Consider the following 15,435-nt stretch of genomic DNA (forward strand, 5'->3'; position numbering starts at 1 on the left):
GAAGAAAAAGAGGTTTAATTGGGCCAGGTACGGTGGCTCGTGCCTGTAATCCCAGCACTTTGGAAGGCTGAGGCGGGCAGATCACAAGGTCAGGAGATCGAGACCATCCTGGCTAACATGGTGAAACCCCGTCTGTACTAAAAATACAAAAAATTAGCTGGGCGTGGTGGCAGGCGCCTGTAGTTCCAGCTACTTGGGAGGCTGAGGCAGGAGAATGGTGTGAACCCGGGAGGCGGAGCTTGCAGTGAGCCGAGATCGCACCACTGCACTCTAGCCCGGGCGACAGAGCAAGACTCTCATCTCAAAAAAAAAAAAAAAAAAAAAAAGAGGTTTAATTGTACTTACAGTTCCACATGGCTGGGGAGGCTTCAGAATTATGGTGGGAGGCTAAAGGCATGTCTTACATGGTGGCGGCAAGAGAAAATGAGGAGGAAACAAAAGCAGAAACCCCTGATAAGCCTATCAGATCTCATGAGACTTATTCACTATCACAAGAATAGCACAGGAAAGACCAGCCCTCATGATTCAATTACCTCCCCCTGGGTCCCACCCATGGCATGTGGGAATTCTGGGAGATACAATTCAAGTGGGGATTTGGGTGGGGACACAGCCAAACCATATCAAGTGGTAATATTAATTCTGTAATGTTCTCTACGTAGGCTGAAAATATTTTCAGAAGAGAGTGTACCACTCTTTGGCCCTCCCTTGCCAACTCCACCAGTGTTTACAGACCACCAGGAATTCAGGGACTTTTTGCTAGTGAAATGTAAGTTTCTGTTTTGAAACCATTTTGCAACTTGTTCTATGTCAGAATACATTTCTTCAGATTCTCCCAGGATGCTGTTTAAGGAAATGTCATTGTTTAAGCTTTCCATGTTCCATTAATTCTTTGCACAACATGTGTTAGTATTCTGATCATGTTGTGCACGTTTTCTCCTGTGTTTTCATCCCCACCTTCCATCCTGCCACCTGCCTTGAAACTTCTCTACACTCGTTCACTAAGGACCCTCAGGCCTCAAATTCGCCTTTCTGCCCTGTGTTCTGATAGAGCCATTAGATACATATACATATACAATGCTGAATCTCTGCTTGTATATGTATCTGTATCTGTCAGAGAGTGGAATGTAGGTGGGGGAAAGAGTGGTTGTGGGTATATGCTTAGGGATAGGGAGAGTTGTTGGGGAATGTGCGTGCACACTTGTGTGAGTGTATATGTGCACCCATGCACATGTGTGGGAAAGAGAAAGACAGAATGAGAACATACTGTGTGTAGACCGTGACTGCCAGGCATCACTTGCTGGCGAGCATGTATTTTCACTCTACTGGTAATACCCAAATACCCAACTCTGAGGCCACATCTGCTAAAGCACAAGAGCTCTGTGCATCCCTCCTCAGGGCACCCCTGGGAATTATTTCTGGTAGTCCCATGGTGGGACTGTGTCATTGATGATCAGAAACAAGTTACTCGGGTTCATCTGCCACAGCTTGCCAGCCACACGCCCTGGCAGGGCTGCTCGATCTGTGCCCTCCATGAAGATACTGCTTTCCAGCCTCCTGCCAGGTATGCTGGGCATTGCAGCTGCTTTGCTGGCTGCCCCCTGTCCCCACCCCCAACTCCTCCCCACTACAGTCTTTGCCTAAGTCTGTCACTGTTGCCGTGCAGCTCTGAGACATCTAGAATGTCCCTCTCTTCTCTCTGTCCATCCTGGTCACCTGGTCTCAAGGAAGCATTGACTGAGCCCAAAGCCTCACTGAGTCCTACATGGACGAGTGTTACCCAACCTCCAATCTTAATCCTACTCCAGTACTGGCACAAACCAGTCCCTCAGACCAGGGCAAGGGACAGGAAAATGTTGTCTCTCCTCTGTCTTCCTATCTCCCCAGTCACTCCTTCACAGTCCCAAACATGACTTCTCCTGCACAGAAACAGTGCCAAGCATGAGTGTCAGTTCTAGCCACCAGAAACATCCAAGTCCTGGCCAGGCTGTTTGATAGCCTCTCTTCCATAGGAAACCCCTCCCTTCCCTTACAGAGACCTCGGCATGATTCCACAACTTTCTCCTGGAGAACAGAGACATGAAAGACACCTTTGCTGAGGCTCCCTCTGCTTTCCAGCTGGGCTCCCTCTCTTCCTAGCTGGACCACCAGCATTGTTACCTCCCATACTCCAACCTATACCAGGGTCCATGGGTGATGTCTCCCTCGACACATTAGAGGCAGCAGACATTGCAAACCATGTGCAACAGATGATGATTTTGTCTCTCCCTTTCCAGTGTTTATACTCATTATTTCAAATGCTACAACAAGGTCCCAAACTCAGATGCCTGGAGAGCAAGGCAGGGAGCATGAGCAAGTGAGGCGGGCTGAGTGGAGGACAGTCAGGAGTGCTGGGAGCTGTGACACACTTGAGAGCGTGTACTCACTCCATCCAGCTGAGGCCTTTCAGAGCATGCACCATGGCCAGGGTTGCCAGATACTCTGAGTTTTCAAATCAAGCCAGAAAGCTGAAATTGTATGTAAAATTGTCTGAGTCTCATGTGTTCAAGTCCAGAGGATCAGATAGAGAGCAAGAAACAGGTCTGAAACAGAGTCAGCAACAGAGTGGGTATAGCTACTGGAAGCTGAAAGAGTGTTGGCAGCATGGGGCTCAGGAAGAGAGCATTCACTGTAGGTGGCCTGTGGCAAGGAAGGGGCCACTAAAGACCTGTAACCACCAATTAGACATCACTCAGCAGCACTAAGGACCCAGCTTGTAAGTGGAGCCAGTCAACAGAGGGACTTTCATCAGCGTTGTCAAAGACTTGGGGTGAAATGAAACAAAGGGCTGGGTTGATTTGATGTTGAAGATTTGAAAGTGGAAACAGCAGAAGAATGCAGGCTCAAGGTGATGGAGAGGGTGTGTTGAGGAGATGGAGTGTGGGGCCAGGAAGGACCAGGAGGGGTTGGTGCACTGAGAGGACAGGTAGCAGCCGGGGGATCAGAGGGTCTTGGAATTCCAAAGTGGATTGAGCAGTGAGGTTGAAAACTCCGAGATTACAGGAAATGGCATTTCAACAAAAATCTTGACCTTTTCCTTTATTCAACCGAAACGAGGCTTTAAAATGGATTGTTCCAAGGTACTAAGCAGAAAAAAAAAACCTCAAACAAAAAAATTCCCAGTCCCAGAACTAAAGAAAAGAACAGACATGCATAGTTTCAATTCTTGTGTGTGTGTCAAGAGATATCTTGTAATTCCCTTTTTAACTTGATTTATTTTAGTAATTAATGGTGAAAAAGCCACTTTGGAAACCCCAACATTTGCCCAGAAACGTCGGCGTACCCTGGATATGTTGATTAGATCTTTACACCAGGATTTGATGCCAGATTTGCATAAGGTAATTCCGGGTCCATGGTCTTCTTTCCTTTTTACGGGGTCTGAGTTGAGAACACAAGTCCTCAACTCAGCAATGAGGCCCTGGTGAGAAAAGCATAGGAGGCGTCTTGATCCTTGCTGTCAGGACTGTGCTGTGGCCACCATGGGCTGACAGTCTCTCATTGTGACACAAGAAGGAAGGACATTGGGTTTCCATACACAGGAATGCAATTTCCAGAAAGCCAGGACCTGTGGAAATCAAGGTGCAAACCAGGGACAGGTAGGTTGGGTATCAATCAGCAATCTGTGGAGCATTGAAGAGTGCTTTTTTTGGGGTGGCTGTTCTTGGTAATACTACTCAGCATTGCCAGTCATGTGAGCCGATGGGCAGGCAAAAGTGGGATTTTAGAAAGACATAGGGTGCTTTTTTTGGAGATTTATTGGCCAGCCCCATATTCAGACGCTGAAACAAGCATTCCCATTTACTGAAGACCCAGATACTTCGTAGGCCTGAGGCATAGCCACACTGATGAGACCCAACACCTTTCTATCACTTCAGGTGCACATGTGCTCTTTTCTTTTCTTTTTTTTTCTTTTTGGAGACAGAGCTTCTCTTGTTGCCCAGGCTGGAGTGCAATGGCGTGATTTCGGCTCACCACAACCTTCACCTCCTGGGTTCAAGCGATTCTCCTACCTCAGCCTCCCAAGTAACTGGGGTTATAGGCATACACCACTGCACCTGGCTAATTTTTTGTATTTTTAGTAGAGACGGGGTTTCTCCATGGTGGTCAGGCTGGTCTCAAACTCCCAACTTCAGGTGATCCACCTGCCTTGGCCTCCCAAAGTGCTGGGATTACTGTTATGAGTCACTGCACCCAGCCGACCAGCACCATTTTATAGGCACTCCTTGACTCTTGTCTGGTCGGTATACCCCAACTACTTACAGGGATTGGGCCAGGCTAACCCCAGGACCCTAAAGAGCAAACCTTAGTTGGTAATCTGTCAATTCCCTAAGGTCAGGGAAGATACAGAGAGGGTACCAAGATGAGTAATGATGTCCTTCAAGATGAGTAATCATATCCCAGCTGAAGCATCACTGCCTGAGCCAGGCTTCCCTAGCCCCCCAGTTGAAGCCAGGTCCCCCGTTAAATGTTTTCATATACTTGCCACACTTCCCCTTCATAGCAGTGATCACATGTGCTAAACATGTCATTACTTAATCTGTCTTCCCAGTAGACTCTGTGCTCCACAAAGAGAGAGACTATGTCTATCACATTCCCAAAATCTGGCAGAGGACTAGGTGCTCAGTCAGTACTTGCTGATTAAATGAGTGTACCCCATTCAGTAACTACAGTTTTAAAGAGAACTAACATTACTAAGTATGCACTAGGCACTGTGCAAAGTACCTTACATGCATTGCCTCATTTAAACCTCATAACACACCTAGGAGACGGGTATTAACCACACAAAGACACTGAGATTCGGAAATTAACTAATTTGCTCAAGGCAACCCACAGGGCTGCAGATTTGCACAGCTCTAGGGGTACTGTTCTCATAGAATTCAGTTTGTTGTGTTCCGGGGGTGCTGCTGTGTAAGATTGGCATCCCAGAGCTGTGCAATGTGGTGGCCCAGGTCACACTGTTAGTAAGTTAGTAAGTGATAGAGCTGCAGGTCTGCTGATTTCAAAGCCATGTCCTCAGCCCCCATGCAATGCTGGCTCTCCACCTAGTGACTGAATCTAGTATCTACCATGGACCTGGTACACAGCAGGTGCTCCATCAATGCTTATTGAGTGAATGAAACAGAAGGTAGAAATAGGACCATTTGGATAAATAGTTTTGTGCACTATGAGAAGCCAAAAGATGAGACTTAACAACTGTTTGTGGAATTCATAACTTGTTTTTCTTTTTTAGAACATGCTTAATAGACGATCTTTTAGTGATGTCTTACCAGAGTCACCCAAGTCAGCGCGGAAGAAAGAGGAGGCCCGCCAGGCAGAGTTTGTTAGAATAGGGCAGGTGGGTTTTCTTCTGAAACCTTTTCTGCGAGACATGTAGTTTTGAGTTCCATCCTAACCAGATGGTCCACGTGCAAAGACTTTGTTTGCCTGCTGCTGTAGGAGCTCTGTAATTTCTCTTAGGATTGTTGTGGCAACCACGAGTGAGATTTTTGAGAACTGAGTAGGTGCAGTTCTCTGCAGGCATCACTGAGAGAGCAGCACTCTGCAGAGGTAGGAATGCTACTGCCTCAAGGCAGGTAGCCACAGGGTCCAGCTCTGGGCCCCCCTCTTCCAGAGAGCACAGACCACTTGCCTGCCTCCTAGGAATTTTCTGAAGAGTGAGGAGCCAATTTGGGAAATGCCCCTTAAACCCATGACTGGCAGGAGGAAGCACAGAGTGGCAGTGGCACTCACAGAAGACTTGAATTACCACCCTATGACTTGGAAACAATCCAAGTCACCATGAAGTTAGGTGGTGCCCAGTCATCCCCTTTTTCCAGGCATTGGAGAAAATCACTCTCCCTTTGCCCTGCTCGCATGTGACATTGGTATTTCTCACTTCCGGGAGGTGACACAGCTGTCTGCCTTGATCGCACATCACAGCATAGAGAAGGAGGAGTGCCCTCAGCTGCAAATAAGGTTCTGGCCCAGAAGTAGAAACCTGGACAAGGCAGGTGGAGAGAGGAAAGCCATGTAATCAAAGGAAGCTTAGTTACAAGGTTCTCAAACATTGGTTCTTGTTTAAAGATACCCAGACTTTATTCCCAGAGATTCTGATTCATCAAGTTTGAGGAGGGACCGGAGAATCTGCATTTTTTCCATGCTCATGGTTTATAAATCACAGTAATGATATATTGATTAAATGAAATGACAAAATGCATTTGGATAATTTGGGTTGGGACATTGTCATTAAGGCTTCACTGTGTCCAGCTAACTTCAATTCTTGATTAACAAGTCAGTAGAGGAACCCGAAATGTTAGCCTGCAATTACTCCTGTTTTATTAAATTTTTGTCAAATCACAATTGTTTATCCTGCTGTACTTTTGCCGCCTGGTAAACTTTAATAGAGATATCTGTTCTGTAAGGCACTAAAACTGAAATCCATTGTGAGAGGAGATGCTCCATCAAGCTTGGCAGCTTCAGGGATCTGTAAAAAAGAGGTGAGTTCATGATACTTTCAATTCGAACTTTAAATTCCCCTTTTCCTTAATGAAATGATTGAGATTATTGGAAAAAGGTTTGAGAGCAGAAGGAAGAAGAGCATGTCTACTGCAGAGTCCTCAGGGAAAGCCCTAGGTAAAATTGAGTGGCCATTTAGTGAGAGCCTCTGTGTTGCCATGGTACGCGCATGCCTTCACCTGCTTCAATGGAGCAGAGCTGCTGGAGGACCGACCTGGTCAGGCAGGCCAGGCCCCACAGGGCCTCTCAAGCTTTATGTACATACACATCACTTGGACACCTTGACCAAATGCATGTTCTGATCCAGTAGGTCTGGAGTGGGGCTGAGAGTCTGTGTTTCCAACAAACTTGCACGTGGTTCCTGTGCTGCTGACCACAGACACGCTTTAAACAGCAAGGCTCCTGGGCAGTGCTGCTCAAGCTTTAGTGTGTATTGAATTCACCCCCAGAGTTTCTGATTGAGCAGGTCTGGGGTGGGACCCGAAAGTTTGCAGCTCTAATGGCTTCCCAGGTGATCCTGATGCTGTTGGTTAGAGGACCACAGCTGAAAAACCAATGCTTAATCTACAGTTCACTCAGCCAGCCAAAAAATTCTTTGGCTATTTATCTACATCTTGTTCCACTTTCCATGGGGGTAAAAACTAGGTGATTATCAAAAATAGAACAGATAAAAATACACAAATTATATTATGAATATGATTTTGTATTGTAGAACAGTACCCCATGTACTTAATTATATCTCCATTCAGAATACATAAAAGTTAAATGGGACAGATTTACAGCACATCACCAGAGAAGTGTCCATTATAAAAGCAAAATAATTATGAATACATTTACCTTACTAATAAAGGTATAGATGATGTGAGCCTACGTGCTTTAAAGTCTGGTTTCAGGAAAATGATGAGCTCAAAATATAATTAACCCTAAAAACCACAACCAACTTCAGACAAGACTACTGGAAAAGCATCTTTCCCAAAGGCTGCAGCAGTTCCAGTGTCTGCCTGTTCCCATGCACAGTAGGAATTTACTGTTTCCAAGCACGTTATAGATACAGATTCCAGTAAGATTTAATAACGATAAGAAGTTCTTAGGCTTATATTAAAAACAGAAGTTGTGGAACCATAACTTGTTCACCAGGTAATAACAAAGAGTGAGCGTCCATTGTTGAGGTCAGTACTTATAACCCACCCGCGGGCCATAGGCCACCTCAGAGAAACTCAGCTCCAGAGGGCCCCATGGGCTGCTGCTATGCAGTTGGCTCTGCAGAGGCCAGAGTCCCCTGCCGTTCCCAAGAGTGTTCTGTGCCCGGAGAACCCGGCTTTGCCCACCTGTTCAGCACTCATCACTTCATGAGCTGTGGTCATGTTCTTAGAGAGAACCCAGGAAGAGTCTGCACATAGACATGAAAGCCTGGAGACCACATTCTCACCTGGTGGAATCCTCATGAAGGCTCCCCCGTGGAAGGGAGTCCAGGGCAATGGCAAACACTGTCTGTCGTCAGACCAGAGCAACTGTGGGACCAGATCTGAGTTTGCTGCTGACACTGCACACCCCAATATTCAACAGTTCCTCAGACCTCACATGGTCACTGGCACCCGTGTAAAGCAATGGACACCCTGCATGCACCCGCCCATTAAAATGGGGCTGGGTGCAGTGGTTCATGCCTATAATCCCAGCACTTTGGGAGGCTAAGGCAGGAGGACTACTTGAGCCCAGGATTGGAGACCACCCTGGGCAACATGGTGAGACCCTGTCTCCACAAAAAAAATCAAAAAAATTAGCCGGGCATGGTGGCTCATGCCTATGGTCCCAACTACTCAGGAGGCTGAGGCAGGAGGATCACTTGAGCCCAGGAGGTCAAGGCTGCAGTGAGCCATGTTCACACCACTGCACTCCAGCCTGGGTGACAGAGCAAGACCTTGTCTCAAAAAAAAAAAAAAAAGTTAAAATGGCATATATATGCAGCATTTGAGTACAATTTTGGGGGTTTCACAGACCTCCTTGAGACCTCTGTGGATCCTGTAGGGCCCTTGGATCTTATGGGGGAAGAACTTTCTGCCTTAGTGTTCCAAACTTGTGTCTTCTGGGCAGAAAACATATTGTTACTAAGAACTGGTTGTTCTGTCGTGGCATTACCTACTGCTGATGTCTGTGTCTTCTCCCTATTGACATTTATATTAACTTTGCTTTTTTTATGTCCTTTTGGTGTAAGTCACAAACTCAGAATTGCCAGAAATTTTCTTGGGGAAATGCCATTTCAATTAATGACCTGCATTTGTTTAGCCTTTTTTCCATTTACAAAATGTTTTCACATTCTTTAGGGGATCTTTTTAGAACATCGCAAGTTCCATCTTAGCAGTTAGAATATTCTTTTTGAGGCCATGCATTTCCTAAAGGGAGAGCATCCTTTCCTTTTCTAAGAGAGCAGTAACACACAGTATTTACCCTCAGCCCTAATGCCATTTTCAAAGGTGGTCCTCAGAGCCCTTTGCTTTACCTTGAGTATGCAAGTGCATGTTTGCCTGGGTACTTAAGAACACACCTACATGTGCACACGCAGGCTCTACTACAGCCCCAGGTGGGACACATCAGGCCCTGATGCCTGATTGAGAGTAAAAGTGAAGATGTAAGACTTCAACTTGGGCCCGAGAATCTCCACAAACTCACTGAGGCTCATCCAGTGCTTTGGAGGGAAGCTAAGAATTCTGTTGAAAATGTCCACAATTCTGGTGTGACTAAGATCACGGTACACAATGCCTCCTACTCCACACATCCACATGTGGCTGAGATGGAAATGAACGAAGAAGAGTTTGCTTGATACAGATGTGTCATGCGGAAACCTGACTAGCTCTGTTTACAGCACTTGCCAAACAGATGTTATTTTTTCTTTAAGATTTTGTATCTTATGTGGATCAATAAGCATTTTCACGTGAAAACAATATCAACCTTTTAATGCATCATGTATGTTTTACTAATTTGCTGAATCAGCAACACAGGAATCTGACTTTTTATAGAATTATGTGGGACTTCCTTTAATGATGAACTAATATGAATTATCTAAAACAGAGGCACCATTTGGCCCAACTCCCAGGTGTTAAAGGGAAATGTTTCCTTAGAAACCATTACGAATGCGTCAATTGCCCCTGAGAAACATTATAATACGGAGACAGGTTATGGTGCCAGAAACCTGTGAATTCACTCTTTTCCTATTGCATACGTATTTGAAAGGAGACTTTTCTTCCTAAGAAAGGTAATTGAGTCCAGACCCCAGGGTTTGGAGTGACTCCGCTCCCACGGGGGTATCTGTGTTACTGTTTCAGGTGTGGTACTGTACATTTCCATTTGGTGGGCTGCAGTGTATTTTTTCTGGTGCACTTATCTTCCGATGCTTGTATTGCCTCACAGCCGTGGGAGCCCCAGTGTTTCTGCAGTAATTTCCCTCACGAAGCCGTGTGTGCAGATCCCTGGGGCCAGGCCTTGCTGGTTTCCACTGATGCTGGCGTCTTGCTAGTGGATGGTTAGTGAGTAGCTGCTCCTACAAATGTCTTTTTCATATAACCTGTAGTACTTCTAAGATGAGTGACCACCAACCAACTCCCTTTGGGCCATAAATGTGTGATCTGCAGAGAGTTTAGCAAAGTTTTATTTCCTTATGAAATTAAACCCTTGTTTCCAGGGCAAGCAGAGGAAATATACTCTGAACCAAGCATGCTGGAGGGTGGGCCATAGGTTCTCTTCCCAAAATATATGATGGGACTGTGGATATCAAATGACCTGCAAAAAGAATCTCCTTTTCAGCCAATACTTATTATCACTCCAACATTTTACTTTAAATGAACAGGGATACATTATTTAGAACCACTGTCTCTGGGACATTCCCTCTCTCAAAGTCTTTAAAAAAAAAAAGATTTCTGATTCAAAAAGTACTGATGTCCAAAACAAACAATAAGAATCTTAGATAACCCATTTTTGATGGATATAGAAACAAAAAGATTTTGACAAGGAAACAGATTCCAGCTCAATATAAAATCACACATTCTGGCAGCCAGATAGATTAGCCTGCCTGGGGGGTTAGTCAGTTCTCTGTCGCCACAGATCAGCCACCGTCGCCCAGAGAGGGTGCAAATTCAGAGCAGGTGTAGACTCAAGGACAGTGTGGTCCCTTCCATCAAGAGTCCCGTTTAGATTATTCCAGACCCTGAATGAATGACGGAGGAGCTAAACACTAGTAACAGGTTGTCTCCTGGGCTTCCGAGGGAGCCATAGGCACAGAGACAATGTCTTCAAAGGGCATTTCCTCGGACTGCTCAGAAACAGCTGCCCAATCCCTGGTTACCATAGTGACATTTTGTGAGAATCCCAAAGCCACCACTGTGAGAATGACATAATGGCCTAAAACTGTAGCATCTTCGCATCCTTCAGTACAACCTATACGTCCTCCCTCCGACCCTTACTGGGAACATTTACCAAGCACCTCCTGTATGCCGGGGCCCCATGCCAGGTGCCTTCTGAAGCATGATAGGACATGTGAGCCGTGCTTCATAATGGATCTATTTCTGACCTCATCTGTTATTTTTGATACGTGTTTCAATTGTGTGCCCATAGTCATTGTATCTATAACAAACTTAAGGCAGATAATTTAAAATTCATAAATTTATAATTTAAATTCAATATGTAATTTTTGAAATTACAAAATGATTGGAAAGTGTGATCTTAAAGAAAACTCAACCTCTATGAGCCTCTAGTTTCTGTAAATTGGGGATAATTTTTTAAGATGCTGAAAATAGTTTATAATGATGAAAATTGGTGGAACAAAATGGGATGATGATCACAACTAGAAGGAGGGGATTGTAGGGGCTAAATAAAGTTATCTGTATTAAGTGTTTACATAGTAGTTGGCATATAGTAGTAACTTATTAAATGGCAGCTATTATCTTTACTATGTCTCTATGAACTTGCTAAGAGGTAATAAAATCCTTCTGGGCGCAGTGGCTCATGCCTGTAATCCCAGGACTTTGGGAGTCCGAGGTGAGCAGATCACAAGATCAGGTGTTCGAGACCAGCCTGGCTAATATAGTGAAACCCCGTCTCTAACTAAAAAAATACAAAAATTAGCCGGATGTGGTGGTGGATGCCTGTAATCCCAGCTGCTCAGGAGGCTGAAGCAGGAGAATCACTTGAACCTGGGAGGCGGAAGTTGCAGTGAGCCAAGATCGCACCACTGCACTCCAGCCTGGGCAACAGAGCAAGACTCCATCTAAAAAAAAAAAAGAAAAGTAATAAAATCCTTAGATCTTGCCAAAAGTGAAACAACAACAACAAAAAAAGGAATGCAAAAAACAGACTTTAGAGGTTTAGTGCAGTCTGTTAGTTTTATTGATGAACAAGCTGAGGCCTAAATAAATGATGTGAGTTACCCAAGATCACAAAACTGGTTAGTGGCACATCTGGAACTAGTACCCAGATGTGATTGTTAGTCCAGGGCTCTTTCCACTAAACCAACTACATTATATTAAACTCTACCAATGTCTCTAACACAGATTTCCAAAAATATAGCCCTGAGCAAATAATTATGACAAATTTTGTGATTTAAAGAATGTTCACTCCTTCCCTTTTGCCCTTTTGGGAAAGAGAAAGCATGCTTCATAATGACTATTCGTAAGCTTGCCTAAAACCAAAAGATTCTATTTGAGTTGCCTCTATTTTTTTAAATGCAAAATCCAAACCAAAATTACCAAGTTCCTTTCTGAAATTTTTATCTTAAGGATCCAAAATTTAATGGAAATGTCAGATATAAGGAGTATTGTGATTTGCCAGGAAACTCTTTCTTCCAAATTTGAAGGAAGTCGCCTTCGACAGGATGGTGGGTGTAGCTGTTTACACCCACCACTGGCTTAGATTTATGATTTAAATTAGTTTTTTCATGTCTTTATTGTACAATGATGCTTCTGTTTGTGTTTGCTTAAAAAAAAAAGAAGAATCTTAAGGGCCTTCTTTGTATTTCTTGTTGTGCTTTTAAGCCACAATTCTCTTCTTTGTTTACCTTTTTCTTGTCTACATTTAATCATATTATGAGATGTTTCCATGAGTGAATCCATCCATTTTGTTTCAGACTGAGTTCCACTCTATCCCATTAGCCTTTGCTTAATTTCATTAGATGTATCCCTTGAGAGTCTACTCCTTTCAAGGTCATTATTAAAAATCAAGACCTTTTGTATCCTAAGTTAGCAAAACCTACTTTGAAAGGAAACTAAATACTGATTAAATATGCTCTCGCCATGTGTTTTGGTTTTGCAGTAACAGAAAAGCTGGTTCTAAAAGATTGTTCTTCATAAAGAGATTACAGGAAGGAAAGCATTGTCATCAATCAGTCATTAAATCCACCTGTCGCTCTGTCAGGTCCTTGCCTCCTCCTCCTTCTTGTGTTGTATACAAACCTGTTCAGCCATCTGAGAAAGACTGGATGGAGATTAAGTGCTAATTCACTCTGTACACAGCTCGGCAACTGTACAATGTATACCTTTGTTCCTATGTAAAATGAAGGGCCTCTGTCATTTATTAATTCGTTGGAGTGCTGTTGCAGCTGTGGTCGCATCTCTATCCACTGGGATATGGGGCTACTCCAACATCCCATTTTATGTTCCAACACTGGTGAAGAGCATGGCTTTGTCCTTGCACAGGCTTGGGCTCCACATGCTGGTGGCGTGACCTCAGACAAGTTATTAACACCAAGCCTCAGGCTCCTCGTTTGTTCAATGGGAGTATTGTAAGTTCCTACCTAATAAGGTCATTGGGACATTTAATTTAAACATATGAAACCCTAAGCATTAGGGTCTGGCATATGGAAAGCCCTTAGTATATGTTACCTGTCCTTGCTGTGACTGCTGTTCTCCCACAAATGGAATAATTGTAGTTATTTAGCCAACTATGATGATGGGTATGAGGGTGATCGTCCAGTGTTTTGAAAAATTAAGTCTGCCCCAGCGGAAGTACAAAGACCCTGAGAATTAGTTCCATTTTGTGGGAGCCCAGGGTAGAGGAGGAAGAAAAGTGGTTGATGAGCTATCATAAAATTTACATTTGCCTCAGTAATTGAGAGGAACAAGAGACAAGCCCTAGGTGTAATCCTAAGCTTAGTTTAGTCTGTGCTTCTGACAAATCGGAGCCCTCAGAGGCCTACAGGAGTGGGAGCTCCTCTCCCCACTGTGGGGCAGTTATTAATCCTGATGGTGAAAGCTCTGCTCCCTCCTGGACCATCCAGGAAGGGATGAACTCCCAACCACACTTAGATTTCTGGAAAAGAAAAGATCCTCAGGGCCCCTTGCTCCTAAATTTTAATTAAACCCACCCCCACAGCAGAGCATTTGCAGAATAAATGCAGGTAAGGAATGAGCCAGCCACTTCTGCCCCAAATGTCTCCACCATCCCAGACACCTCTGCCTTGCCCTGATTCTGCCATCCATCTCAGAACAGACCCTTTTGCTTACAGAACTGAATGGAACAGCCTTAGTAATTCTTTTAGCCCCCTGTGTCCTCGGGGCCCCTAGGAGCAAAGTAATTGTTAGCAACTTAGATTCCCAGTAAGTAACCTCAACAACAAATCCTGTGTGGAAGTGCAATGTCTTGCACCATCACTTTATTGGAGATTTCCCTGAGCATTTCCACTTCAGTGTGTTTTTCCTGCTGTTTTGGCAATTTAGTTAATATTTCTCTTTATGTTTTTGTCTAAAAAGGAGATTTCCTATTCCTTTGGGAAAAAATACTGAAAATGTGTAGGCAAACTACTATTGCTACAAACATGGGACATGTTAGGGTAGAGTGTGTTTGTATTTATCTTAAGTCCAAAAGGAAATTTTAATTTTGCTTTCTTGAGATATATACAATATGACCTAAGATATAATGCAATTTCAAATATTACATAAAAATAAGAAAATGCTTGAGAAAAATGGCTGCTCTTTTTTTTTTTTTTTTTTTAACTCGGTGTTCAGGCCTTTGGTACAACCCTAGTAAAAATTGGTATTGAGAGATGTTGCTTTTTCTTTGATGAACACAAATAGCGTTTTCATGCCTCTGCTGCTACGCCCCCTATATAGAGTTCGGGATATAGAATTGCCTATGGGAAGAAAGCATCAGTACTTCTTCCTGAGCTAGGAGGAGAATAGTGCTTGAACGTATTTTATAGAGCTTATGAAAGCCCTAGAAGCTGACTTCCTTCCTTGCCTAGAGATAACTTGGGTTCAAAACTACCCACAGGCACGTTTGGTGGGTTCTGGAAAGCGTGGGCTGGGTTGCAGTGATGGATAACCAGGTTTCCTTTTCCAGATGACCTTCCATCAGTGCCCGTGTTTGACAGAACTCTGCCAGTGAAGCAGATGCATGTGCTCGAGACCCTGGACCTTCTGGTTCTCAGAGCAGACAAAGGTGGTATCCCCTGCCGGGTGGCATGCTGTGAAGGAAGGAAAACAGTTGCCTTCTGCGGCCCACACCACAGGTCGCCAGAGTCTGACTGCATAGGTTCTGCCAGCTGTTTCCTTTCCTGATGCCCAGTGCTTGGGATCCCTCAGTGGCCCCTTTGTTCTCTGGGGAGGGAAGCCGTGGGGGGAAAGGGGTGCATACGTAATTACATCGTCAGATTAAAGTGGTGTGGGGTGCCTCCTGAATTCCAGAACACCTCCAATCCTAGTTTTTCTACACAGTCTGCCCTTGGAGGCCTTCCAGGTTACCTTACTTTTCCATTTAATCTCCTCCTCTGTCTTTTTTATGTCACCAGGAAAAGATGCTCGCCTCTTTGTCTTCAGGCTAAGTGCTCTGCAAAAGGGCCTTGAGGGGAAGCAAGCTGGGAAGAGCAGGTCTGACTGCAGAGAAAACAAGTTGGAGAAAACAAAAGGTGACTTGATAGATTGG

General features: G+C 44.4%; 1 protein-coding gene across 4 annotated transcripts in view; it reads left to right on the top strand.

The window, feature by feature from the left end:
- Positions 1–15,435, top strand: part of GARNL3 (GTPase activating Rap/RanGAP domain like 3) — a 178,578-nt gene that overhangs the window by 125,913 nt on the left and 37,230 nt on the right. For all 4 annotated transcript variants that reach the window (XM_032165166.2, XM_032165165.2, XM_058446166.1 and 1 more), the window contains 7 exons: positions 660–766; positions 3,259–3,374; positions 5,267–5,371; positions 6,438–6,512; positions 9,937–10,048; positions 14,854–14,952; positions 15,302–15,418. In XM_032165166.2, the coding sequence (XP_032021057.1) occupies positions 660–766; positions 3,259–3,374; positions 5,267–5,371; positions 6,438–6,512; positions 9,937–10,048; positions 14,854–14,952; positions 15,302–15,418 (731 nt within the window). The remainder of the gene's footprint in view (positions 1–659; positions 767–3,258; positions 3,375–5,266; positions 5,372–6,437; positions 6,513–9,936; positions 10,049–14,853; positions 14,953–15,301; positions 15,419–15,435) is intronic.

This window comes from Hylobates moloch, unplaced genomic scaffold (genome assembly GCF_009828535.3).
Source record: "Hylobates moloch isolate HMO894 unplaced genomic scaffold, HMol_V3 SCAFFOLD_10, whole genome shotgun sequence".
Lineage (NCBI taxonomy): Eukaryota > Metazoa > Chordata > Mammalia > Primates > Hylobatidae > Hylobates > Hylobates moloch.